The following is a 27,830-nucleotide window of genomic DNA, read 5'->3' as shown; positions in this document are numbered from 1 at the left end:
CCAGGAGGCTGTGACTTCCCAAAGTCACCCAATTAATAAATGGCCCCAGACAAGGTTGACATTCAGTCTCTCTGACTCCATAGCTCCACCACCCCCTCTTCATTTTCAGAGATGGCAGCAGATAAGAGTCAAAGACCAAGGTCTATGTCAGGCCAGGATTCAGTGCTGACTAGCTACTTGTCAACCATATGATTTGGGGGATACTCTCTTGAGCCTCAATACTCTTATCTGTAAAATGCAGCAGATATTATCAGCCTCACAATATTAGTAGAACCCTCATATGCAAATGCTTATATACTAGAAATTCTCTCTGAATGGGAGTTTCTATGGTTGGCTGCCTTTCCGCAGGTGATTCTAAAGACAAGAAAGAACAGATGAAGTGCCACCCTACTCCTTCCCTTTCACGTCCTAAACAAGCATTTATAGAATTTCGCCAAAGGTGCCAGCTCTGGGCTAGAGGCCTGAAGAAATCCTGGGGAAGTATAAAACACAGACCATGCCCTCAGGGGGATAAACATGAAATAACTGGGAAGGAATAAATATCATTGGAAAAGTCAACATTGCATTGTGAGGTGTGGCCTCCAAGAAAAGGATGATCCCGCGGAGCTGGGGCCGTCTGGGAAGGCTTTCCCGGAGTTGCTGGGGTAGGAGCTGGCACGTGAAGCTGGGGCAGCTTTGACTGGATGATGAGGCTGGAAGAAAGGTGGAGCTGGGGAGCTGGGTTACAGACAGGGATGAGCTGGGTTGGAGGCTGGAGGATCATCTAACACAGAGTTCAGGCACCTGGTTGAATTTACAGAGAACTAAAACCCACCAATCCACTGCCCCCACCTCTGGAAGAGAAATGGGAGGCTGAGTACAGCAGAGGTGGGACAGGATGGAAATCCATAACCTCAGAGCTCAAAGGCCATTGAAAACACCCTCATTCAATGTTTTCAAACACATTTAGTAGTAAAATCCTTTTTCCCCAAACAAGACTTTACATGGAGCTCAAATATACAGAAAAAAAAAAAAATTGAGACTGATATAGGGGTTGAGGCCCAGAAGCAAGGCTCTGCTCCAAGACCCTGTTTCACAGAGGCAGAGAAAGGAAGAAACTCGCTGCAGGTATAATGTCAGACAGGCAGGTGCCCACACGGCTGGATACAGACCTTTGGAGGAGGTCCAGGGATCTTCCCATGGCACCTCTCTGCGTCTTAGGATGGACAGGTCTGCATGGAGATGGAGGAAGTCTCTCTAGTGGTTGGGATGGGAGAAGAGGGTGGGAATGGGCTTGTGGAGGTGCTCCAAGGGCAACAAGGCATGTTGAAAACATATTCCTTTACCTTCCCCCAGATTGCTACTAACAGGACCGACAGTGAGCTGCAGCCATGGTGCCCCCCAGAACCTAAGCCCTGGCCTCCTGCCCTCTGACTTCACGCTTACAGGTTCTGGGCCTGGTTCCCCATGAGCTGCTCACCTGGTCCCGGGTGTAAGGCGTGTCTACTCTCTGCTTGTCGCTGCAGGCCTCCAGGAGGACGCGGATGGCCTTCAGTTGCAGGAGCATCTCACAGGCCATCGTGTCAAAGAAGGTGATGTTGGCAAGGGCCGCAGAGGCCAGCAGGAAGACTTCCCCAGACGAGGCCTCTTGGCACAGTTCTGGATGGTGAAGAGAAAGAAAACAGCTTCACTGCCGAGCGCTTTCATATCAGTTACCTCATTTGGTTTCCACAATAGCTCTGGGAGAAAATGTGGGCAGGTGTCATAATTCCCATTTTACAGATGAAGAAAGTAGTTACTGGAGAGGGAGATGTATCTTCCTACATAAGTAGCAGGGGTGGCATTGGAAACCTTATGCGTGCTTCCTAATCACTCCATCCAACAGGTATTTACTGAGTGAACACTATGTACCCGGCACCCTGGTGTTTTGGGATGGGCTGGCGAACAAAACAAAAGGTCAGGTCTTTGCTCCTGTTAAGCTTACATCCTACTAGTGGGCAAGACAAAATGAATTTTTAAAACGCTAATATAAAGAACTGCAAACTAATAAATGTGAAGGAGGAAATAAACAAGTGCTAAGACGGAGAATAACTAGAGGCCCGTTGGGTGCGTAAGGAAGGTCTCCCTAAGAAAGTGACTTTACTGCTGAGACCTGAGGGGAAAAAAATGAAGCAGTCATGAGAATATTGTGAGGAACAGCATGCTCCAAGCCAAAGGAACAGAATGTACAGAGGCCCTGAGGCAGGAAAGAGCTCCTAGTCTATGTGTGTGTCTCCAGTAGCATACACTAGACCTGCTGAATTTGCCTTGAAGAGGCTGAAGTTAAAACATAAAAACACTACCTCTCCAGCTGCCATCAGCAAGGTTTCAGGATTTCCTTTTGGTCCCAGGAACAGGGTCACCTGGCTGCAGAAAAGTCCTACACCAAGCCTCTGAATGTCAGGCTCTTTCTCTCTGATCCTAGTAGCCATAACCCAATCCTAACCATATCCCCCCACTTACCATCTGTAATTGTACTGAGGGTCTTTAAGGAGGAGAGGACCACCCCCAAACCCTGCATCCCTTCCCCACCTAACACATTCCCCCATGGGCTCCACATGACCTAGAATGGACTCCTGCCTTGGAGAAGGCATAAAAGGATCCATGGTGCTGCCCACCCAACCCAATGGACCTGACTTCTGACCCTCAGCTCCAACTTGACCGCTAATCAAGGTGCTTCCTGGGTCCAGGCCCCTCCTACTGACAGCACCTCTATGAAAATATAGGAAGAGAAGCCATACTTCAAGAAAACAGCCACAAGAGAGAAAGAAAGCTTTAGGGGCAGAGTTGAGCTGTGTTCTATCCTGATCTCTAGTTCTTGCTTCCAAAGAGTCTACTTCTAGGTTCTGGCATTAATCCTGGCACCTCTTGGCACCTTCCAGTACATGCAGTTTCTGATTCCTGCCTTTAAAGGGACAGAAAATAGCATTAGTTGAACCCCTGTAGTGTGTCTTTGGCACACAGTGCCATTAATTTCTAAGCACCCTTAGAGCAGAAAGTGGTCGCCTTCATTTAGATGTAGAAGCTGAGACTCAGAGAAGCTGGTAGTAGCAGAAGCAGAAGCTGTACATTCTTTACCTCACTAACTCATTCCATCCTCACAACAACTCAATTTTTTATCACAATTTTATTGATGAATAAACAGAGGATTCAAATGATAAATGATTTTCCCAAAATTGTGGAACTGAGGAATGATGGTAATTTGGGAGGGAGGGGGCTGGAATCAAACTGCTTGACCCCAAAGTCCCCACTCTTCCTACATTCCAGGCTGCCCCCTATCTCTAGGCCTCTTTGCCTCATTCCCAGGGATGCTTCTGTAGATCTAGTTTCATTTCTATCAGGAGGTCAATGCCTGCTTCTGGGCAATGCTGCTCCCCACAGCCCAGGTATGACTATTAAAATATTCAGTATCTTGATCTAGCCACCCTGGGCTGGGGCAGCACATTAGCCAAGGAATGAAGAACTCTGATTTCCCCTTTCCAATGACTGCTTTATCCTCTGATTTGGGGGGAACCACTAGGGTCAGCCCTTCCACACCATCTCCCTACGTCCAGGGTTTGGGGTAAGACCATACAACTCACTCACTCAGCCCACTTTGTTGCAAGATTTCTTCTAGGTCCGAACACCCACCCTCATTCTTATGAGTCACCATTGCTGCCAACACAGCAATTATTAACACAACCACCTAAGTGCCTTTTAATTTTAATGCACATTTATTTGAACTACAGGCTGAATCACCTGGGATGTGTTAGGAAGATTAAATTGAGGATTCCAGTGACTCATTTATAAATGTTTCCAGGGAATGGCAAGAAATTGGAGGACTATTTCCCACCAAAGAACAGAGCCCTGGCTACCTGCCCAGAAGATAAATCCCATCTGCTGAGTCTCAGAGCAGACTCCACCACGCATCTTCATCAGGGTGAAATAAATAGGGAGACTCCTCTTCTCCGGGGAGAAATCCAGCCCGGGCAAAGTAGAAATGGACATATGGCAATAATGAAAGGTTGTTTGGAATATATATGTTTTGATTTAGTATTTGCTATCATTTATAAACTGGAAGGTTTTCCATAAAACTTAGGATTTTTGTCTTTTTTTTTAATTGGCCTTTCCCACATGGCAACAATGAACTGGAATTTATCAGTGATTGCCCCTCTTTAGTCACTGCACGTGCTTTTAAATTCAATACAGGACTCAAATCTCCTTATTTTCGTCTTCCATCTGGCCTCTTCACCTCATTTATGTTTCCTGCCTGGCTCTGGCACATGACTGAGTACAACACCGCTGGCGTAAGTGAATCCTAACACTGCTACGTGGCCTTGAGAAAGTTCCTCAACCCCTCTGGGCCTAGGTTTCTTCTCTTATAGGGCGGGCATTAAACTTGATGGCCTCTTGCGTTCCTTCCAGCCAAGACTTTGAAAAATTGGCTTCTGCGTTTTCTCAAATTTGAATCAATGTAGATGTTGACAAGTTGATTTCTCCCAGCCTGGCCTGTGGATGCCACGACCACGGTAACTAGAGTCAGCCATGAAAAATCAATTTAACTGATGCTTCCTGCGTGCCAAGTACTTCCAGATCTGAAAATTCTAGAGCTAGAAGGAACCTTGAGAGAAACAGGTCCTGACCCCTTGTTTCATATAATAGGAAAATTGTAAAGTGAGCTCTGCAATGTGACATGGCAAAATCTCACACAGCCTGCACAGGGCTGCCAGTCGAGAGCTTTTTGTTGGCTAGATTTATCAAAGATAAAAATCCAAGTCCCAGTGTTCTAACTCCAAGTCCACTGCTCTGTGCTGCTCCTAAATTTGTGCTATTCCAGATACTCCCAACCCTGCTTTGGTAACTCTAAGCACCAACCCTAAATTTTCTGATGAGATCAATTTTCATTCAGTTTCAATGAGATAAAGATAGAGAGACAAGTGACAGAGAAAGGGATCGAAGTAGAAACCCAGAGCATTACCAGAACTTATCAAAGAAAGGACGTAGTTTGCAAAACAAGTTTCCTGAGGATTGTGATCCAGGGGAGTCCTCCTAGCTCCTGCGTGTTTGCAGGAAGATTGCATTCTAGATACGGCGCTCTGATTCTCCCGCCAGGAGCACACACGTCTGAACAGGGGACCCTAAAAGAGTCAAAGTTCTCAGGGCCCCAGGAAAGGAGGCCAGTGGGAACAGCTGCTCTCTGAGAAGCCGCTCGCCCCCAGTCATTGCTGCCACATTCGCTGGGTACCGGGTACCATAGACTGAGATTTCAGGAGCAAAACCCATCAGAATCTCTCTGGATAAGGATCTGAACCTCAACATTTGAGGCCCCACTCTTCCCTGGGGCTTGTCCTGTTCTCCTATTTGAAAGGCCAATTAATCTCAATCTGAACTCAATTCAAGGAGCTTCTTGGGGGGCTGCAAACATTTTACTAGAAGACTTGACAACAGAGCTCTTTAAGGCCTGACTCTGATACTTCAATGGTGGGATTTCAGCTAGTGGGATCTCTGTGCAGGAGATGTGTGGGTGCGGTGAGGCGGGGTGGACAGGGAGACCTTCCTGTCCTTCCTAAAGACAACTGTGACAAGGCCCTCCTCACCCGACAGTACCCTCCAGCCCCGGATGACTCACTAACGAGAGCTGTCACGATCTCCTCCATGCTCTCCAGGAAGCTGCTGAGGTGCTGGGTGAAGGGCAGGTGTGGGGAGGTGACTTGGGCGACCACAGCCGCAGCCTCAGCCCGCGTGGCTTCTGAGTGGCTGTCGTCAGTCAGGATGTCGGCCAAGCACAGAACGCCATCCACCTGCCGATGGAGAGAGGGCACAGCCCTGTGCATCCTGGGAGAGCACATGCTCAAGATAATAATGAGACAGACTCACAGTCCAGCCTGGACCCCAGCGACTCTGGGGGCTTATCCTTTGGCTCCAAAGAGATCATTGACTTCCCACGGCATCTTAGATAGTGGACATCAGCAGGCGTCCGGGGGCTAGGCCAGGGCATCCACCACAGCGAATTGTAGTAGAAAGAACGATCTCTTAGAAATCTCACATCCCTGAGTTCACATCCTAGCTCCCTCTCGCTTGGCCACTCAGCCTCTCTGAGATTGTTTTCTCATCCACCAACAAGGTGTGAAGCGTTAAAGAGCTGAAGCAGGTGATGCTGGATCCAGAAGCGATGCTTAACAATGTTGGCCCCCTCCTCCCCTCCTTGGGTCGGCAGCATCTTTCCTCTGGCATCTTGTCCTCCACCACCTTCCCCCCACAGAGAGGGGGCTGCTCCCCTGGAGGCCTTGTTCTCTCTGCCCCACCAGAGAGAAACAGACCTGGGCAGAGTGGAACCTGAATGCCAGATAAGGACTTCAGCTTCCACTTCTGCCCCAGTCGGACCTGCTCTTGGCATAGTAACTTCTGCTAACTGAGTGCTTGATATAGGCCAGCTATACTGGGCATGTGTTACTACACCATTAGTCCTCATAACAGCCTTCTGAGGGCAGTGCTGTTACAGACAGCGTATGTGTTATTATACCATTCATCCTTTTAATAACCTTCTGAGGTCAGTGTTACTATTATCTTCAATTTACAGATGAAGAAACTGAGACACAGAAAGGTTCATTGACTTACACACGATGGCAGACTTTAAAAGCAGTTGGTTTGGGATTTGAACCACAATGGTCTAGCCTCAAAGCCCATGGTTTTGAAGAGGCATCACACTGCCTTCTAAGACGTGACACCTGAAATCAGACCCCAGCCTCCAGCAAAGGTCAGCAGGTGAGATTTGTTTAGAGAAAAGGCAATAACTTGCCAAGGTTAGCTCAGCAGTGTCCCTGCAGCCCTCTGACGCCCCAGGACACCTGCCTGGGGGACCCTGCTACCAAGGGCCAAGGAGACCTTCCCTTGTGAGGGGTCGGAGGGGGGAGGGGCGAGGCAGGGAAAGAGCCGGGCTGAGGTGAGGTGGGGAGGGGCCTGCGCTGCTGCCCTACACCTGCCGAGGGCCCAGGCTCCTGTCCCTGCTCCTGTCCCTGCTCCCTTACTTCCTGCCACTCAGCTTCGGCTGCTCTCCAGAGGCTGCATTTTGTTTGACTAATTACCCCCACCATGTTCTGGGCCTCCCTTAAATGCTCTTGGGAGTCTTAGGTCCATTAATTGTGAAAGCGTTTGGCAATCTCAGACTCAAAAGAGACAAATGTGGAAACAGGAGGCCGGGGGACTGTCTGCAATGAAACTCACCTGGATGCGCTTAATAAAAGAGCAAACAGGAGCCAGCAACCCCCGCAGGACTGGGCTCGCGCCAGGTGTTTGACTAACAGGCCTCACCTGGGCCCAGGGAAGGACATGGGGGCTACTCTGGGCCTAGAAACAGGGAGCACCCCTCTTACTGCCAACCTAAGATGCCTCTTAGGCTTATCTGGTTCGTCCCCTTCCTCCTTCCAGCACCATCCAAGGCAGTAGCTAGGGAGCAACAGGGTCTCTAGTGGGGGAATGTCTCAGCCAATCCTATTCCCTAATCTCATCTTGGATGCAGACGGAGTTGCATCTCAGACCCAGTCTGGAACGGTGGTCAGACCCAAACCTAATCCCCAACGTCTGCTGGGAGATGGGCCAATCTGAACACACCAGAGAGGCCAAGAGGTTGATGGTCCCGGAAGGTCTGTGCCCCCCAGGCCCTGCACACTAGGCATGCTTCCCAGCCCAGACTGCCACTCAGCAAACTCACTGAGCACCATCTTCCTGAGCACATGCCGAGCGCCAGGCTTTGCACTGGAGCAGTGGGGCAGGGACAAGTGGCCCGTCCTCAAATGACTATTGCACCATGTGACTTCTGGTGAGGATGCTCCGTGGGAGACCTCCTGGGAGCCACTCTGACTTACTGCCCACACCCCAGCTCGGGGAGGGTGGCCCTCCTCGGAGCTCACGTCCAGGCACATCTACTGTCATAACAGAATTTATCACACTGGATGGCCATGTTTCTCCAAGGGGCATCTGTGGATGACACCAAATTCACTAAGAGTTTCTTCAAAACACATTCCTGGGCCTCACCCAGACCTATTCAACCAGGCTTTCTGGCGAGGCCTGGAATCTGCTTTTTAACAAGGTCTGAAGCCGACTTTATACACCAGGAATTTGGAGAAGCACCCTGGGATGTGATTCTCCGCTTCCTTTTCTGTCTGGCTGTCTCTGACATCTTCCTGGAAGCTCTGCAAGCCTGGGGACCACAACTTGTGTACCCGTGACTTCTCCAGGGCTTGCACATAGTAGGCTTTCAATAAAGGGGAAAAAAGGCAAGAGAGAAAATGGGACCTAGGTGTGTCCTAAGTGAGGACACACTTTAGACAAGTGAAGGTAAAGAAATGGCATTGCAGGTAGAGGGGATATCGTAAGCAAAGCCCACTATAGGAAGGGGCAGCTTTGGAGAACAGCTGGCTTGGGAACATGGATTCCACAGATTCCTGACCCCAGAAAAGTGACCCTGGATTGTCATGTGGACCAACTGTCCAGGCCTCTGGCTCTGATGCCACTCACTGGCCACTTGGCCTCCTGCTAGCAAGCTGCCACCAGCCCAGATTGATCTCCGTATCCATCACCATCTCAGCAACTCCAACCCAGTCCAGATAATCAAGCAGAAGCCCCTGAGGGGCCCTCCACCACAGGGCTCTGGGTCTCCCAGTGCCTGAACCAATTCCTGTAGTGTCAGAATATGCACAGGCTCTGGAGTCACACCCACCTGGGTCTGAATCCTGCTGCCATATCTTATTAGCCAGACAATTTTTGGTACCTACTTTGAGCCTTTATATATAACGGGAATAAAAATACCAACCCCAGAGAATGCTGAAATCTGGAATTAACTAAGAGAATGCATGTACAGTGCTTGCCACATGGTGGTGCCATCACTCCACCTTATCCCCACCTGGCGGTTGCAGTCATCTCTCCCAGACTTGGGGCCCTGAATCCTAGCTCGCCTCACTTTGCCTGCCCCAGCTCAGGTCTCCCAACTGGGCTTCTCTCCAGGGCTCCTTTCTGCAGGCTCATCTGGGCCTGAGACCCCATGGAGAACCTCAGCCCTGTAGGTTGGGGCCCACAAGTTTACCCACTTGCTTGGACAACTTTGGGTCATGCAGCCCAGAACTAGAACTTCTAAAAGGTCAGTGACTCCTCTTTTAATACCTGACCAGGAACAATAAGATTACTAATTACAATTCCTGAGAAGGGAACAGAGAGAAAAAGTACCACCCATGCATCTCTAATGTTCAACAAACAGTAACTGAGCCCCTTATGGTGAGAGATGCTAAACTAGGCAGACTGATACAGAGATGAATCAGGAATAAAATAAGAGACAGAGAAAGACAGACACATAGAGAAACCAAAGGTGGGGGGTGGAGGGAGAGATCATATGCTTAAAAGGATTGGGGAACTTGACTGGTACAAAACCCAGCCTGTCCATTCCTCTCTTATTTGGCCTTTCTGAATCATCTCCCCCTGCTGAGAACTCTATCTAGGCCTCTCTCCTTCCTGGGCCTCCGCAATACCCACTTTTGGGCTCACCTCTCCTAGCTAACTGCTTCTTTTTTTTTTTTTTTTTGTGGTACGTGGCCCTCTCACTGTGTGGCCTCTGCCGTTGTGAAGCACAGGCTCCGGATTCGCAGGCTCAGTGGCCATGGCTCACGGGCTCAGCCGCTCTGTGGCATGCGGGATCTTCCCGGACCGGGGCACGAACCCGTGTCCCCTGCATCGGCAGGCGGACTCTCAACCACTGCGCCACCAGGGAAGCCCCGCTGTTTCTTAGCCACAGGTTTTGCCATCAGCCCACTTTGTACCACCTCAGTCAATAGCACCCAAACCCAAGTGGCCTCAATGACTCACTATGATGACCCCCTAGCCCTCCAGCCCTGACCTCCTTTCCCAAGATCCACATCTACATTTCCAGCCTGCTACTGGGTCTCTTGATGTTCAGTTCTAAAACGAATTTTCTGGGACATTTCATAGGCATCTCAAGCCCAGTTCACTTTCGGCTGAACTGCTCATCTTCCCTGCCTTCCCTCCTCGCTCCCTCTCAGACCCAGGTGAGGAGTCACCTCCTCTGTGAACATGCACCTTCCTCCCCCAGACAGAGGGTCTCTGTTCTCCCAGCTGCCACACCACTCTGGTGTGCCCACAACTAGAGCACTTATCGTGCTGGATCATCCTCCCCAGCTTACATGCCCATCCCTGCACTAGATCTGAGCTGCTCAGAGCAGCTCCTGTACTGAATCGTCTCTGGTCTCTAGTATCCAGCTGAGGCCTGACACACAGTGGTTAACTTGTGAAGTGTGGGCTGAATGATGAGGAAACAGAGACACAGGGTGGGGAAGAGACTGCCCAGGCCACAAAACAAGGTAACGCCAGGGCCGGGACTCCCATCCTGGTCTCCCCGCTCCTGGCCCTGTGGCCCCTCTGTGGGGCCTTTGGTGGGGCAACATAGGTGAGAAGCTGGTGAGAGGGCCAGGTCAGTGAGGGCCGCTCAGCTCAGCTCCAGGGAGGGCCTGGGAGCAGCCCAGCCTGGGCCAGCTTCCTCCAACCCTGATCCCGCTTCCTCCAACCCTGATCCCATTTCTGGAAAGTCTCCATCCCCAAACGCCCACTCCCCATCCTCAGTCATAAACTTGATGATGCCAAGAGAACAATCTAATCAAAGCACTTTCACATCCCTAAAGAAATTGCTGCTGGAAGCACTTAGAGGTAATTCGCTTTTACCTAGCGTGGAATGGGCCTGGGCAGAGGACAAGCTTTCCTCATGGGAGGGTGCTCACGTGTTGGTGAGGATGGTCTGGCCTGGTCACTACCTGGGCCGTAGGATTGATGCAACAGGAATCTGCTACAGAGGGAATGGGTGGGCTCGGAGAGTCTTACTGGGCAGTGGGAGAAGGAGTGTGGAAACCACGCAGTTGAGGAATCCAAGTGTACTGTAAATATCACGTCCAATTTATGAGCAATGTCCTCCTGCTGGTTTTTGGAAAAGCATCAGTGGTGGCTTTAATCTGAATATCAAAGGGACACTGGCTAGTATACAAAGGCCCATCATATATCAGTGGTGCTGGTCGGCTCCTTCCTAATTCCTTTTTGCATGTTTACTTTTTAGGGAAAGGCAGAGGAGTTGATTGTTGTAACAGATAAACAGATTCATGCAAATGCAGTGATAACTCAGCCTCAGTGGGGGAGCATGAGCTAAAGACCCCCTACATTTCCTCCTTCACCTTTCTGTCCACTTGGACACCAAAAGCCTGCAGAAAAAAAAAATAGAAGACAAGTGGGAACCACAAAGCAGTTGCAATCCTGCTCATGGATGGATCTGTCTGCCCAAAGTACAGCCAAAGGGAAAATTCAGGCACAGTCAGAGAGTGAAACAGGGTCATGCCCAGGGAAGCAAAGACAAGTGCGGGCCAAGCGACAGGGCAAAACATTCGGTGGAATAAAGGAACCTACGAACCAGAAACAGGATCTGATGAGGGCAAGGTTCAGGACAAATTCTGTGAACAATGTAAGGGGTTAAAGTCTCACTTTATACAATGACGTATTTGTTCCAAGGAGTGGTGGTAGAGCTGGGAGCCCAGCAGAAAGCCACAGAAAGTGAAACGGGCCTTCAGGAGGATAACACTATCTTCCTCCCAAATGAACACATCCAGACCCCACTCAACTTCTTTTGCTTTTTCAAACAAGAATCTTTGATTAAAAGCCAAATGTCAAAATAGACAAAAACAAATATGAATATGTAATAGGGAATGGAACAATGGATGGAAAGGATTATATAACCAGCTTGGCAGCAAAGTCAGTGAGGTGAGTTATTGAGGTGGAAAGAAATCAAGAATTAAATCACTTAAGAATATAAATGGAAAATAATTTCCCTGTCAAGCAAGTGATTCTCCTTAAAGCAGATTGTCGAAAAGATGCTCTGGAGGCATTGGGTAGTGGAAGGAGTGGAGTTTGTGAGAAGGTATCAAAAGGTCACTATGAAAAAGTTCATTTCCCTTTGGGTGAGGGTCACTAGGCATCTGCTGATGTGAAAGTACCAAGTTTTCAGCAAAGCGCTACTGGCACAGCTGGGGATCTGAACTGTGCCAATGGGCTTCTAGACCAGTGGTTATTTGCCTGGTTCTCAGATGATTAGAATCATATGGGGAAGTTTGAAAATACTAATGCCTGGGCTTCACCACCAGAAATTCTGATGTAATTGGTCTTGGGTGGAGTCTTGGCATCAGTATTTTTAAAGACTCCTCAAGTGACTCTAATGGAGATCCTGGGTTAAGCACCTCTCTTCTAGAGGTAGCTGTGGTACAGTGGGAGTTGCACAAGCCTAGGAGTAAGAAAAAGCCGGGTTCATAACTTAACTGTGCTACTTGCTGACTTGGTGAAACGAGCAAGTTACTCATCTTCTCTAAGCCTCAGTATTCTAATCCTTAAAATGATAATATCCACTTAACATAACAGTGAATAAAATATCAAAAGCATTCCCCCTGAAATCAGTAACAAGACAGAGGTAGCCATTATGGCCACTCCTACTTAACATTTTACAGTGGCCCTAGCCAATGCAACAAGACAACAGAAAGAAATAAAAAGGTATAATGATTGCAAAAGAGAAAGTGAAACTGTCATAATTTATAGATCACATGATTGTGTACATGTGTACATAATCCAAACCTGTATAAAATCCAAAAGAATCTACACACCATTAAAATTAATAAGTGGGGCTTCCCTGGTGGCGCAGTGGTTGAGAGTCCACCTGCCGATCCAGGGGACACGGGTTCGTGCCCCGGTCTGGGAAGATCCCACATGCCGCGGAGCAGCTGGGCCCATGAGCCATGGCGGCTGAGCCTGCGCGTCCGGAGCCTGTGCTCCGCAACGGGAGAGGCCACAACAGTGAGAGGCCCGCGAACCACACACACAAAAAAATTAATAAGTGAATTTAGCAAGATAATTAGACACAATATTCAAAATTGTATTTTCTATGTATTAAAAACAATTCGAAAATTAAAAATTTTAAATAACACTTACATTAGCATAAAAACATACCTAGAAATAAGTCTTAAAAAAGACATGCAAGATGTCGACACTAAAAACTTAAAACATCGCTGAAATTAAATACAGTCTATATAACTAGACAGGTACGCTGCATTTATTGACTGGAATACCCTATACTGTTTAAGAAGTCAATTATCCCAAAATTTATTTACAAATTTAAAGAAATGCCAGTCAAAATCTTAAATTATATATAGAAATGTAAAGAACTTAGAATTACCAGGATAATCTTAAACAAGAACAAAATTGGAGGATCTATACAACCAAATATTAAAATTTATTATAGACTGCAGGGACTCAGCCAGTGCCATGTTGGTACAAGGATGGGAAGAAAGATTAACTGAACAGAAAAATAGGCCAGAAACAGACTCATACCTGTGTCATCACTTTACCTACAACAAAGGCACCACTTTAATTCAGTGGTGAAAAGATGGTCTTTTTGATAAATGGTGCTGGCTCAATGGGATATCATATGGAAAAACACTGAATCTTGAACACCAAAAAAATTTAATTTGAAATAGACCATTGACCTAAATGTGAAAAGTAAAATAATAAAGCTCCTAGAAGAAAATATAGGAGACTCTCTTCATGATTTGGGGGAACACAAACCTTTCTTAAATGGAGACAAGAAGCACTAACTACAAAAGAAAAGATGAATAAATTGGACTTTATCAAAGTTAATTTCTATCCATCAGAAGACACCATTAAGAGAATGAAAAAGCAAACCACGGACTGAGAATATGTACTCTCAATACATGTATCTGACAAAGGGTTTGTATGTAGAATATGTATTTTTGAAGCTTATAGATTGATAAGAAAAACAACTCATTTTTTTTTTAATGGGCAAAAGTGTCAAACAGACATTTCACAGAAGATAACCGAATGGTCAATAAGGACATAGAAAAATTGCTCAAAATTATTACTTGTCAGGGAGATGAAAATTAAAACCATCATGAGAGATCACTATATGTCCAAGCAGGCCACGAGCAGGGCACTGCATGTCCAGCTATCACAAGGCTTCAAACTAATTATCTGTACTTTCTTTTTTTTTGGCCGTGCTGGGCGCGGTACATGGGATCCCCTGCACCCCTGCAGTGGAAGCACAGAGTCTTAAACACTGGACTGCCAGGGAAGACCCAAACTAATTATTTGTACTTTTATTTATTTACTTATTTATTTTGCGATACATGGGCCTCTCACTGCTGTGGCCTCTCCCGTTTCGGAGCACAGGCTCCGGACGCGCAGGCTCAGTGGCCATGGCTCACGGGCCCAGCCGCTCCGCGGCATGCGGGATCTTCCCAGACCGGGGCACGAACCCGTGTCCCCTGCGTTGGCAAGCGGACTCTCAACCACTGCGCCACCAGGGAAGCCCATATTTGTACTTTTAAAGTAGCCCAAGGGAGAATGAAACACTTCTTTGGAAACTGTGTGTTCATTATCGGTGTGGGTCTTTTCATTGCCCTTCTTTCTCTTGTCCTATAAGTCTCTTCCTCTTTCTCATCATTCTTTGCTCTCCTCGTCTCTGTCTCTGTGTGTGTGACCAAAGGACCCACCACCTGCTGTCAAGGGATGGCGGATGCTGGGTCCTGCTGCCTCTGTGCTCTGAGCGCTGGCCTGCTCTGTGCTGTTGGTGCCAGGCTGTTCCCAGGAAATGGGCCCTCCCTCATTAAATTCTGCCCCGAAACCTGCACATTCTATCTTCCCTCAATCTCCTCACTGTCTCCCCTCCCTGCTATAGCAACTTCCTTTCCCCTGCTGGCCTCCGAGCTGGCACTGGCCCTACTCCAGAAGCCACGGGGAAGCCAGTGCTGATGGTGCAGGCCCCACCTCTGCACCCCGTCCAGTGTCCTGAGCAGCCCTGCTTCCTTCCCTGCGGCACAGCGTCCCTTCTCCCCAACACAAGAGGCGTGGCCGGGCTGCAGCTGTTGCTCTTTTCCACCAGGTGGCGCTGTTGCACAGCGCATGGGGACCGGAGGCCCGGCTGAGCTGAGCCTTCGCCCGCTGCTGCATTTAGGACTGAGGCTGCCCTCTCCAAACTCAGGTTTGGAGTGCAGCACAGCCCCGGAGCCAGCAGGGCCTTCCTTCAGTCTGGACGATACTGGCCCCTAATCTCTAAGTGAATCTCACAGGGAGAGGAGGGGGGAGGGGGGCAGAGTGCCTAATTCTGTTCTCTCCTCTTCACATCCTGGCCTCCCTCAAGTCCCCCCACCCATACCCTCAAGGCAGATGGAAGGCATTGGGAGACTTGGCAGGTGGGGAAGGGAATGAGACACACCCCCTCTAGAAAGCCCCTTTGCAGGTCTGAGGAAGGTGACAGTGTCAGTCCCCACTTCTGTCTGCCTGTCCACAGTCACAGCACAGACAGCTGACCTGGCACCCTCGGGTTCTCTGCACAGTCCGCCATCCAGGGCAGTTGAAGGCCCACACCTGGGGGCATGAGAGCTGGCGGAAGCTGATAAGGGTAGGTGGGTTGAGCCCCAAAGAAGGGTGAGGAGACATCTGGATCTCATTCTGAGGCATTTTCTCTCTCCCTCTCTCTAGGAGCTACTACAAGGTAAAGAAGGCGCTTCAAGTCAAATTAGGCAGAGTTCTTGCCTGGCATCCATAGGTCCTCTCTCCCCACCCAGCCTCACTTACTTATTTAGAACCGACTCCATGAAGATAAAGTAGCTGCCTCGCTCTGGAGTCTGCACAAGATGGTCCTTTTCGGCTAATGGGGTGGGGGGCATAGCAAACTGAACCTAGGAGCAAAAATGGGGTTCTCAGCCCCAGGCTCTGCCTCCGCCAGTGTCTCTATGCCTTCCAGCCTCAACTTCCCCTTCTGTAAAATGGGCATGACCATCTCTCCCTACCTTCCTTGCAAAATGATCGTTTGAACCAAATGAGCAAAAGGATGAGAAAAACCGTTTTACTTTTTTTGCAGATTTGACTTATTTCTGACCATCTGCAGCCCTACAAGGAGCAAGCAGTGGAGAGAAAGTCCTGTAAAGCAGCAGCTAGAGAGACAGAGCCTCCCCACCATCCCCCAGAACCCGCTCCCTCCCGCCCAGGGTCTCTGGGTCCAGGCCTCCCTGTCTGCAGCCTGGCCCTTCAGATGTCAGGGCATCTCAGTCCCAAGAAGCTGCCCCAGGAAACGGGGATGAGGTGAGAGAGCTGCCTGGAGACACGCAGCAATTTCTCCATCCCTCGCCACTGACGCTTTTCTTCTCAGACTTGAAGTTGAGCCCTCCTCCCCTCCCCGCTGCTCATCATTAATTTCTCCATCGATTTTCATTAAACTCTCCTCTTGGCTCCCACACAGCATGAACTCCTTATTTGAAAAAATGAAATAAGAGGGAGGGGGTGAGGATAAAAAAAATCTCTTTTGAAAGCAAGATTGTCTCTGGTCTCAAGTCTGGAAGAGGCAATTACTAGAACCATCTTGGAGGTTGTCTGAGGCTGTCTGAGCATTGGGTTTGGAATGCCCTCCACCCCTTACGGCCCTAGATTCTAGGTTCCTGCCCAGCCCCTCCCTGGACCCCAGTCCCCAGTCCAGCTCTAGTCCCCAGCCCCCGCCCCCCATCCTGGCCCCTGGCTCTGTCCAACCCTGACTGCTGCACCAACAGTGCCCTGATGGTCCCGTTACCCACTCAGAACAACCTGGAACTCTGCCAGGGCCATGGCAAAATCCCAGGACTCAGGCTTTCTGGGAGCATTGCAGGATTTTCCCCAGACCAACCCGAAAAGGCGAAGACAAACAGGCCAGGAAAGAGGGAAGGGAAACAGACACAGGCGATTTCTTCCTCCAAGCAGGCCCCACCCGCATTGCTGCATCACATCATCATGGCAGCCCCACGGAGGAGGTGTCGTCCCGTTTTATAAAGAGGAAACCGAGGTTCAGAGAGGACTCACTTTCTAGCCCCTTCTCAGCCTCCCCCAAAACCAGCAGTTCTCACCCTTGGTAATGCCAGTCCACATTCACAGCTCTACTCCGCCCCAAGGCTGCCGTGACCAGTCCAGGTGGGCTAGGTCACCTGGCCACCAGACAGAGTTGGGTCCATCTGCTCTCACTGGGCTGTGTGGCTCTGAAGCCCTCACTCCCTCTTTGGTCCTGATTTTCTTCATCCCATCTTCTCCAAAGTGGGTCTCAGAGAACACTGCCTCCCATTCTGGGCTCCCCCAACTCACTGAGCACGGAGTTCCTAAAAGACTTAGAGCCCCACTGGCCTACCAGCCAGCTGTGGAGTCCCTCTGCCGAGGCCACTTTCCCCTGGCCCGCCTGGGAGCTCCACCTTGGTCCTCGGGGCCCAGCTCCACTGCTTCCTTGCTGCTGCCTTCACCAGCACCCCAGGCACAGGAGGTACCACCAGCCTGTGGCTTCTGATAGCCATGGGGCTACCACTTGGCCAGCCCATGTGGGAGACAGGGAACACAGCTGCCTGTCTCTCCTCCCAGAGCCCAGCACAGGGGCTGGGGAATGAGGGGTGACTGTCTGCTGAGGACACAGGTTAGACTTCCTGAAACTCGCTGCCCTGGCAGGAGCACGATGGTGAGAGGCTGTGGGCAGGATGAACCAGACCTCTGAAAAGAAAGCGTGGAGACTTGAAAGACCCTTCAGGCACCTCTGCAGAGGCCTTTGCTATGTCTTGACATCTCGCTGCTCCAAACCTGCTCGGGGAATATCCACGTCTGCCCTCTTCCCGGACCAATACCCAGAGCCTGGTTCCCTGGGAGCCATTGCCCTGCAGTCCCCACCTCAGAAGGGCCAGCTCTTCCCAGGGTTGCAGAGTATAAAGAACATGGGCTTTAGAAACCAGCCAGACGTGGGTTTGAATCCAAACTTCACATTCATGAGCTGAGGGAACACAATCTCTGAGTCTCAGTTTCCTCACCTGTAAAATGGAAAGGTTGTAGGGACTCGTGCTCCAGCCCCACTGACTTCTCCACACTGTGCCCTGGGCAGCATCTTTGGCCACGCTATCCCCTCCTGCTGGCATGCCAGAGCTCTCTTCTCCACCAGACCATCATCTTCTTCAGGCCACTCATATTCAAAACCCCGGCAACTGGCATCACACCCGCCAAAATCAGAATAGCTACCATTTATTCAGTGCCTAGTGGGCGCCAGGCGCCAGGTTACTGCAATCTATTTATCTCTGACAGCACTGGGAGGTAGATTTCATCATGCGCATTTGATTGATGAAGAAACCACACCTCTGAGAAGTTAAGTAACTTGCCCAGGGAAACGTGTCCAAGTTCGTAGGTGGGAAAGTCTGGATTCCCATCCAGAAGAGCCTGACTCTCAAAGGCCACAGTTTTCCCGGAGCTGGGCTGCTTCACAACAAATGTGTGATGACGGAATGAATTAGTAGCGTGATGAGATGGGGAGGGACTGAGTGAGCAGGCAAGGAAACGAGTGAGTTGAAAGTAAGTGAACGACTGGATGACAGAGAAAGAAGAAACAGGTGACTGGGTGAATCTATGGCCACTCGAATGCTCCAAGCCCAACAGAGCTCGGGCATCACACAGCAGGGCCAAGGACAGATGGGCTGTCTGGTGACCTGACTAGACTCATACTCCGCAGGGGTCTGTGGGTGATTTAATGAACCACTTTAAGGTTGGAGGGAAGCGGTGGTGGGTAGCCGCATGACAGAAATGGACTTTAACCAAATCCAGCACATTTCTTTCTGCCAATTAATTACGGGAGCCTCAGGGAGGAGGCTAGGCCAGTAAATCAGGGGGAGGCTGGGACTTTGACATTATCTAAAGAGGGCATGAACTGTGCGGGGGGAGTGGACAACAGGCGAAAGCCCCAGGGCACCTGCTTCCCACCTCGCCTCTGCCTTGCCTGTCGTGCTGTGGCTTCTGTAAAATCAGCCTGTCCCCGGATTTCTTCACCTTCCGTCCTAAACGTGGACAACGGCTGACCTCACCAGAGCATCCGAGGCCAGCGCTCAGCAGCCGGATCACAGAGCCCATGTGGGCAGGACCTGGGGGAGGGACAGGTGATCCAGGCCCTCCTGGGTGTCTCTAGAACATCTCACAGCTTTGGAAGCAACATGATGTGGAGGAAAAGAGCATGGACCTTAGCCTCACGTATTGGAGTTGAGTCCTGGGTTGGCATAATGGTTCACAGCCCAGGCTGACTCTGGCTCAGCAGAGCTGGGATTAAATGATCGCCAGGCCGTCTATTAGCTGTGTGTGCTTGAGCAAGTTGCTTCACTTCTCTGAGTCTCCCTTCCTTCTACAAACCACATGGAGGATAACAGCACCAATGGATTAATGATTAAGTGACACCATGAAAGATGGGGTTTAACAAAGTGCTTGTCCAAAGCAAGTATTCGATAAATGTTATTATCCTTTTAGTCATTGTCATGATGTCCTTATTACCTGATAGAATAGGGGTCGATAAACATTCTCTGTAGAAGACCAGACAGTAAATGTTTTTGACTTTGTGGACCTCATGGTCTCTTGCAATTATCTAATTATGCTGTCGTAGAGAAAAAGCAGACATAGAGAACACCTAAACAAAGGAGCCTGGCAGTGATCCATTAAAACTTTATGGATCAAAACTTTGAATTTCACATAATTTTCATGTGACACAAAATGTTCTTCTGATATTTTTACAGCCATTTAAAAATGAAAAAAAATTTCTTAACTCGTGGGCTGTACGTGCCAAAAACAAGACAGCAGGATGACTTCGGCCCACAGGCTGTAACTTGCCACCCCCTGAGCTAAAACGTAAGCTCTAAGAGGACCACGGATTTTGTCTGTTACGTCACTTCACATCTCTGGGCCTCGGTTTCTTCGTCTGTATAATGGGGATGCTTGTACACTCAAGGCAGATATCAAATGGAATCAGGCTGCCTGTGAAGACACTTGGCAAGCTCTGTGACTGCAGAGCTGTAGTAGCTGTTTCCAACCACACGGGGGCTCCTTTCTGACAAGACTCCCTCCTGCTCTCTGCCGGGCACAGAGTTATTTCAGAAGTATCTGTGTATGGAAAGTAATCTGACCTGGAGGAGGGGAAAGCCCAGAGACGGTGACCTTCTCCTTTGCGAGTTGGGGGCGGGAGAATTAGGACTTTGGCCAGAAACAGCAAGGTGGTCCGGGTTTAGCGGCAGGGATTTTTTTTGGCAGTCTGAGAGTATCCATTAAACCAGTGAGTCAGTGAGGTCGACTGGGCATTAGACAAGCAGACGGGGTCCAAATCCTGGCTCCAAAACTTACTCTGTGATTTTAGGTGAGTCACTTACACTGGCTGAGACTCAATTCCCCGTCTTCAAGGTGAAGATATGAATCGTGCTCACCTCACGAGGCTCTGGTGGGTTAATGGAGGGAATGCGTGTAAGGGGCTAGCTCAGCACGGGGCGCTTAGTAAGCCCTCAGGCGCTGAGTGTCCCCCCCACCCCGTCCTCTTGCTCGGTGGGTAGGGGCTGGCTCCCAGGCCGGTGGCCCATCTGGCCTGGGAAAGACGCATTGGCGCCCTCTGGCGTTGGAGCCCCGCGGAAGAAATTGCCTCCACAGCCTTCCCAGCTGCACAGGTTTTCACTCTGAGCAAAAAAAGTCCTGCTGTCTTTCTTCCCTGGATTGAGGTTTTCCTGCTGCTCTGCAAACTCTCTAAAGCCAAGAAATGTACTGCTTTTGGAGAACTGGTGATTCTAGTCCCTTCTGCCTTTTCCTCCCCTTCTTCCTGCCAACCAGCATGAAAGAAGATGAGAAACGAACGCATATGGCCATTTCCCACTGTCTAAGGAAGAAGATTTTATGGGAGAAGAGAGGATTATTCAGCACATGAAGCTGGAAATGCTCGATGCATTTATTCATGGAGTCTGTCTGTCTCGCCACTGCCTCTCTCCTCCCTTTTACCACCTAAGCAAGCACACACATACAAAGGCTTCTGACCCCATGGGAAGGGGGCACTCTGTCCAGAGGGCTGGCAGTAGCTCCTTCACCACTTTGCTGTGTGACCTCAGACAAATTACTTCCCCATTCTGAGCCATAGCCTTCTCATCTGTAAACTGAGCAGATTTCCCATGCACCCTCCATCCTCAGCTAAAAGCACCTCAGAGCCTGTGATCCTGGGACTCTGTCCCATAACCTGAGCAGATTTAGAAAGAGGCAGGGTAGAACGTAAGATGACCATCTGTCTAGGAGTCCAGACCAAGGTAAAGAAACTGAGGGGAGGGTGGAGGTTTTCTGGGCAGCCAGGACCAGACTGTGGGAAATGGATGCAGAGGAAGGGGAGAAGTTTGCTGTCCCATCCCCATTTAGACCAGTCACGAGAACAGACTCAAGGTACCTACCCCTCACCCTGCAGGCACCACAATTGTCACCAGGCCTTTCTATCTCTCTTCCATTAAAAAAATTCAGCATCTTTCCTTGAAATGTGGTTGAGAAATCCTCAAGTGTCAGCACTAGCCTCCCAACCCTCCTGCTAACATCCCTGAGGACCAAGCTGCAGGCTCAGACCCACTCAGGCAGAAGTGTTGAAGCAGCCGCAGCCCTACAACCTGGGGTAATTGGGAGGTGGTAGCTGGAATCGGTCACATTGCCCTAGGTTGGCCTGGAGCTAGGCACCTGAGACTGTCAAGTCACCACCTTTCCTCCAATCCTGGCCACCCCCAGTGGTGTTGACCCATCATGTGCTTGGACTCCAGTTTCCCTTTCCCTTACCCAAGCCCTCTTTGGGTGGAGTCCACCTGCTTGCCCAGGCACCCATGCCCACCCTGCTCATGCCTATCCTGTCCCCGGAGGAGCTGGAGCCTCTTCCTTCTGCTGGGGTCCTGCCACGAGAGAAGGACCAACCGCCCTTAACCTCAACACCCCTCCCCACCTGACTTGCCTGTCTCCTGCTGTGTTCCCCCCCACCTCCCACCCTGCCCCGCCACCCAGGCTCTGTTGGCCACTCCACCCAGGAAGTCCTGAGTGTCTCTCTGGACCCTGCCTTTCCCGCTGAGCTCCTCAGTCTCGGCCCCCTTCATGTCTTCATCAACCACAGTCAAGATCCCAGCAGCCCCACATGAATGATGCCTGGGAATAGGAGGGACTCAGGGAACTTGCTCTTGCCAGACGTCCACCAGGAGGTTGCTCTCCCCATTCACCCACCCGCTTAGGGACCTCAGGCCCCACCCAGCCAGCCAGCTGCACCCTTACCTTCTCCAGCTGGTGGACACCCTCCTCCACGCAGCAGATGGAGGCCAGCGTGCGGAGCGCCTGGGGGTACAAGCACCGGAAACTGTCCTGCCGGCAGACCTTGAAGAGCGCCACGACCCCACCCTCCTGCCAAGAAAAAGAAAATGTCACATGAACTCACCGTGTGACCTCTCCAGAGGCTGACTCAAGAATTACTGATACCCCTCACTCAGCAGGTGTGTTTTGGGGTCTGTAGGGAGGCAGAATAGCCACCCCAAAATATGCTGCTTTAGTGTAAAGATTATTTTGAGCTGAAGGCAATTAAGAAGAAGCAGATACAAAACAAGATCTCTGTCCTCTCCCTATTTGACTAAGCGCAGGACATAAATTTCAAAAGATTATACCCCCTCCCCTCTCTACTAGGAAGAACAAGAGTTAATCGCTGGAGACAATAGTAGACCCTTATCGGCCTGGATTTGGTACCAGAGGAATCCACATAGCAGACTTCAGTCTTTATCTACTATTAGTTTCCCATCTATGTGTCTTCCCACAATTTGCCACCCCTAGAGAGTCAAGGTTCTCTTCCTTTGTCTTACCACTTCTCTAAAAATGTGCTGTCCCTTTGCTAAGATGCTGCGTTAGCCCAAGTTCTCACCAACCCTTTGAGTTACTCATCTCTGACCGTTCCCATGCGTCAGTACAATGCAAGTGCTAATAAACCTGTTTTTTATTTTTCTTTTGTTAATCTGGCTTTTGTCAGCCCCATTTACAGGCCCCAGCCAGAGAACCCAGGAAGGCAGTAGTAAAAGAGAATGTCTCCTCCCCTCTGGTTTCTACACACACACACACACACACACACACACACACTCCCAAGCTCCCACATGTGTTACAGTGAAATGCCACCTTCAGAAATAATGTCACTCTTGGTAATCTAAACTGGAGGCGAGGGGCCAGGGCAGGCACACGTGCTGGGGCCAGGCTCAACCCCAGGTAACACCGCTCCCAGACTCCTGGCAACACCCCTCAGCAGCCGCCATGGGATAAGCCTAGAGTTGTCAGAAACAGGTTCTAGAAACAAGTCTGAGGCAGATGGAGGGAACTGAAAGCTAGATGCCCCGTGCTGGTTCTCACTATGCCGGTGACCACCTGTTCCTTCTCGGATGCTCCCACCACCGTGGCAGGCACAGAAAAGGGAGCTTTATTTACCTCAATACTATAATTTATTTCCATTTGGGGGGTGGGAAAAACTCAAGTCCAGATGGGTGAAATAATCACCCCAAATCCACACTGGTCTTCTTTTCACTCCTTCACTCCAATTTGTAAAAGGAAAAAAGAAAAAAACCTTTAGGATTGATCAGCTGAGCTCTTGAACGTGAACCTGTACTCTTCCTTTATGAGACCTCGTGGTGACCTCCCAGGAGAAGTCTGAGAGGATTTCTGAGAAGAGTCTGGGAGTGAGGCGCTCATCCTAACTGGACATATTTATTCTATAGAAAAATCACTGAAGCCACCTTGGCTCCCGGAACAAAGTGAGAGAGACCAACAGATCACAAAGGCGACTTACCACACGTCCACCAAACTGGTGGCAACCCCACCGTGGACATCCACGTCCAAAGCAGGGGAAGCTGGCTATCCCACATCTGGCTTTGCCCTGTTTCCTCCCTCTCCCCTTCCCTGAGGGCTGGAGGGGGGCCTAGGAGTGGCAGCAGGAAAGAATGCATGAATAAGTGGTCTGAACTTGGTCCTGAGGGGCACTTGCCTTTAACCGCGCCACTCCTGGCTCTATCTATGCCCACTGCCCTCGGTTCCCCAAACTGAGAAAGACGTTACAGGAAGAAGGAGGTGGGTTCAGCAAAATTACCATCCCCAGTCAGACTTTTCAGAACTCTCACAACAAAAAATGTACTATGCACGAAACAGGCACTGTTCTGTGTCCCCAGGGACGCAGCAGTGAATGACTGAAAGGATCACGTATGAGTAACCAGAAGCAGCAGCAATGACCACTACGGCCCAGCACAGCCTCACTGAAATGTCACCCCAGATCTCCCCTTCCCCGCACCCCACAATGATAAGCCCCGGGGCCCTTTGCAGTCTAAGGGTTTGGCTGCTCACCACTGCAGGGACCAAGATGAAAGTATCCAATTCTGGGGGAGTTCAGAATTTCTGACATTTTATTATATTCCTCCTTCCTTTTAGGGTAGTTTATTTGGTGGGAAAGGACTGGTAAATTTGTTCAAGCAGCACAGAAATATTAACGGTTTATAATATGCCAGACCCTCTGCTGGGCACTGCCTCAGCCCCTGCCCGTGCTGAGCCCCTTGTCTGGCAGAAAACGTTAAGAGCAGGAAGAAATCTGGGTAGCTGTGCATTGAAATGGGGAGGGGTTGCAGGGTTAAAAGAGCACAGAGTAGGAACTCCTGACATAATCTGAAGGGGGACGGTTATAGAAGGGTCAAAGGGTCAAAAATGATGTGATTTTAAATGCACATCATTATTCTGATAAAAAAATATGCTCTGGTATGGGGACAAGACACTTACCCCTCTGAATTCTTGCTCCATAGTCTTTTATCCCTGCCTGCCTACTTTCCCACGGTTCCTGGGACATAAGGGTTGCACATAAAGACCTTACCCAGAGAGTCACTGACATAAGATCAAATTACTCTTTAAAGTAAGAAGAAAGAACAGGAGTCCTAAAGTCTCCCTGGCCAGGCTTGTTGGCTATTAATGACCTCCCACCAGATGTAAATATATATATATGTTTATATGTTTATATATGTATGCATGGTTATATGTGTGTGTATTTAATCATATGTAGTACAAATCTTATTTATATATGTACAATGATAGATAGATAGATATTTACGTCTGGAGCAGACAATGAAGAAATGACGCAAAAGAATGGGAGGCAGAGAGCCAGGATCAGTGTGGCAGCCTTCCTTTGGCTCAGGAGACGCCAAGTCTAGCATAACTATATTTAAGCCTCTGCATCCATTTGCACTGCATTCTCATTACATCCTTTCCCAAGCCTGTGAAAAATGGTCTTCTTAGCATTTTTAGCTACTAGGAGAAGAAGGGGGAATCCTGAACCCGGACTGAGGGGATTCTGGTTCAAATCCTGGCTCTGCCGCTGGCAACCTTTGGTTAACAATGGGGTCGTGACAGCTACGTGACTCAGCTGTTGAAGGAGCAGTGAGTTAATGTTGTGAAAGGGCCGAGCACCCAGTGAGGGTGGACCTGGACAGCCAGGTTGGGATCAGGTCACAGAAGGCATCCTGGTTAGAAGGGTGTCTCATACCCTCATGAAAGGTGTCCCAAGGGCTGGAATATGTGGGAGGGAGAGGAGATAGAAAGTAAGATGGAATGTGAAGCCCCCATCGAGGACCGAAAAGAAGCACTCAGCTTAGAGTGGGATCAGGGGCTGCCTGAGCTTGTGGAATCGCACTGCCCGCTGGAGCTTGTTTAATTTTATAGAAAGCTCTGGGCTCAGAGCCCAGCTGTATAATGGTATGCATTATTCAGACAGGCTCAGGGTAAGCTGTCATAAAGCTGGAGGAGGCCACTTGAGGGGTGTGTAGGCTAGTGGTGGGGGGAGGATAATAGAGGAGCTGGACTGGCGAGGAGGGGGTAATTTCAACAACGCACAGGGGAGTTTTCAGTGCTCTGCACTCAGGAAGGAATGGGATTATTTGCCACCACTGTCATAGGGAGGACTGGGTTTATTTCTTGGCCATCAGAGGAACCCAAGTGGATGAGAGGATAGACCTCAGACAGGTTGCCCAAATCATCTCATGGGGGTAGCTCAGATGGATGAAGGACCCAAGGACAGACCACACCGGGCTCCAAGGAGGTGAATGAGGAAGGCCACTGGGGGAAGCTGCCCCACATCTGTCACCATATTGGGCATATTTCCTGAACATCAGAGGTGAGGATGCTGTGCAGGGCATACCAGGAACTCCCAGCCCCTTTGTCACTGTCAGGACTGGAAACCCAAACATCGATTTTGCTGGAGGACCTAGTCTCTCCATCTTCCAGGCTGGGAAGATGGGAGTCATCATGGAATCATCTCTCTGCATCAACCCTCCGTCTACTCTCCCCCAAGGACTGGAGACAGAAGAAGGTTGATGTTCAAATTCTGGAGTCAGCAGATCTAGTTAAAATCCCATCTGCATTTAATGTGCATGAACTTCTCTCTGAGCCTCTGTTCCCTATTCTTAAAAATGGGAATTATAATTATAACACATCATTAGATTATCGGGAGGATCAGATGAGATGATGAAGGGAAAGCTTAGTGCAGTGTTTGACATATAGAGAGGATGCAGTAGATAATAAAGGTTGTGGAGAGGGGAAGAGGGCAAGGGAGGATGGGGATGAGGAGAAGGCAGACAGGAGGAAGAGGAGGGAGCCGGGCTGCTGAGAGGCAGTTCAGGACAGCAAACAAGAGCATAGCCTTTGCTGTCAAACAGCCAGGTTCAAATTCACCTTGGCCACTTACTAGTGGAGATTTTTTTTTTTTTTTTTTTTGCGGTACACAGGCCTCTCACTGTTGTGGCCTCTCCCGTTGCGGAGCACAGGCCCCGGACACGCAGGCTCAGCGGCCATGGCTCACGGACCCAGCCGCTCCGCGGCATGTGACATCTTCCCGGACCAGGGCACGAACCCGTGTCCCCTGCATCGGCAGGCGGACTCTCAACCACTGCATCACCAGGGAAGCCCACTAGTGGATATTTTTAAAGCTCCCTAGTGATGCTGATATGCCTACAGGGTTGAGAACTTTTGAGTCACACTTTGGCCCAAGAAGCTGAAGGGCCAAGGATCGAACCAGAAATCACCACTGTGGGCTTTAGGATCATGAACTCTGAATTAAAGAGACTTGGGTTCTAATTCTGACTCCACTCTTTATCAGTTGTGTGACCTTGAGTCTGCCTCTCAAACCACTTCCTCAACTATAGATGGGAAAAACACGATATCTACTTGTTTGGATGGTTTTATGATTTAGAAGAAATACCGTTTGCAAGGCATTAAGCACAGTGGAGAGCACCCTTAAACGTTAGCTATTGCTGTTGCATACAATTTACTTCTCCCTTGACCAGAGTTGACAAGCATTTACCCTCCTGTTCCAGATTTCCTTAAAGGCTTAGATCAGTGATTCTGAGAGTGGCCATGCCTCAGAATCCCCTGTAGAGCTTATTAAAATGTGGATTCCCAGGTCTTACCCCAGGACCTCGGTAAATCTTGGAGGGCGACAAACCATTTATGTTGTGTTTTCCAAAAACTCCCTGAGGGATTGTGATGCAGGGTTAGGCCTGGGAACCACAGAGCTGGAGCATCTTCTTGTGACTGACATCTTAAGTCTATTGAAGGATATAACTTTGATTCCAGTTAGATCATTATTCTATCCCCAATGGTAATGTCATTTCTCAAGTTTTAAAAAAAAAAAAAGAGGCAAAAATAAAACAGAAGGCCTTAGCAGGCCCCCTAGGGAGCTACCAATTGCCTATATTTGTTCTAAGTGTCTGGATCCAACACTTAGAATGAGTGCAGGGGCAAATTGACCATGAAGTTAATGAATTACAACTCCCATGTAATTAATGAAAACCACCGCCCTCAATATTGTCTTTCCTTCATGTCGTAGTGCAGTGACAGCAGGCATTTTTAAGATTCAGCCAAGAACCTAAGTT

General features: G+C 49.5%; 1 protein-coding gene across 2 annotated transcripts in view; it reads right to left on the bottom strand.

The window, feature by feature from the left end:
- INSC (INSC spindle orientation adaptor protein) overlaps positions 1-27,830 on the bottom strand; it is a 137,786-nt gene that overhangs the window by 20,433 nt on the left and 89,523 nt on the right. For both annotated transcript variants that reach the window (XM_032640501.1, XM_032640500.1), the window contains exons 7-9: positions 22,174-22,299; positions 5,627-5,798; positions 1,460-1,638 (exon numbers count right to left, since the gene is read on the bottom strand). In XM_032640501.1, coding sequence (XP_032496392.1) covers positions 1,460-1,638; positions 5,627-5,798; positions 22,174-22,299 — 477 coding nt within the window. The remainder of the gene's footprint in view (positions 1-1,459; positions 1,639-5,626; positions 5,799-22,173; positions 22,300-27,830) is intronic.

The sequence above is a fragment of the Phocoena sinus genome, chromosome 8 (assembly GCF_008692025.1).
Source record: "Phocoena sinus isolate mPhoSin1 chromosome 8, mPhoSin1.pri, whole genome shotgun sequence".
Taxonomy (NCBI): Eukaryota; Metazoa; Chordata; class Mammalia; order Artiodactyla; family Phocoenidae; genus Phocoena; species Phocoena sinus.
Note: the sequence above shows the minus strand (reverse complement) of the source record. Positions and strands in the feature narration are given on the sequence as shown.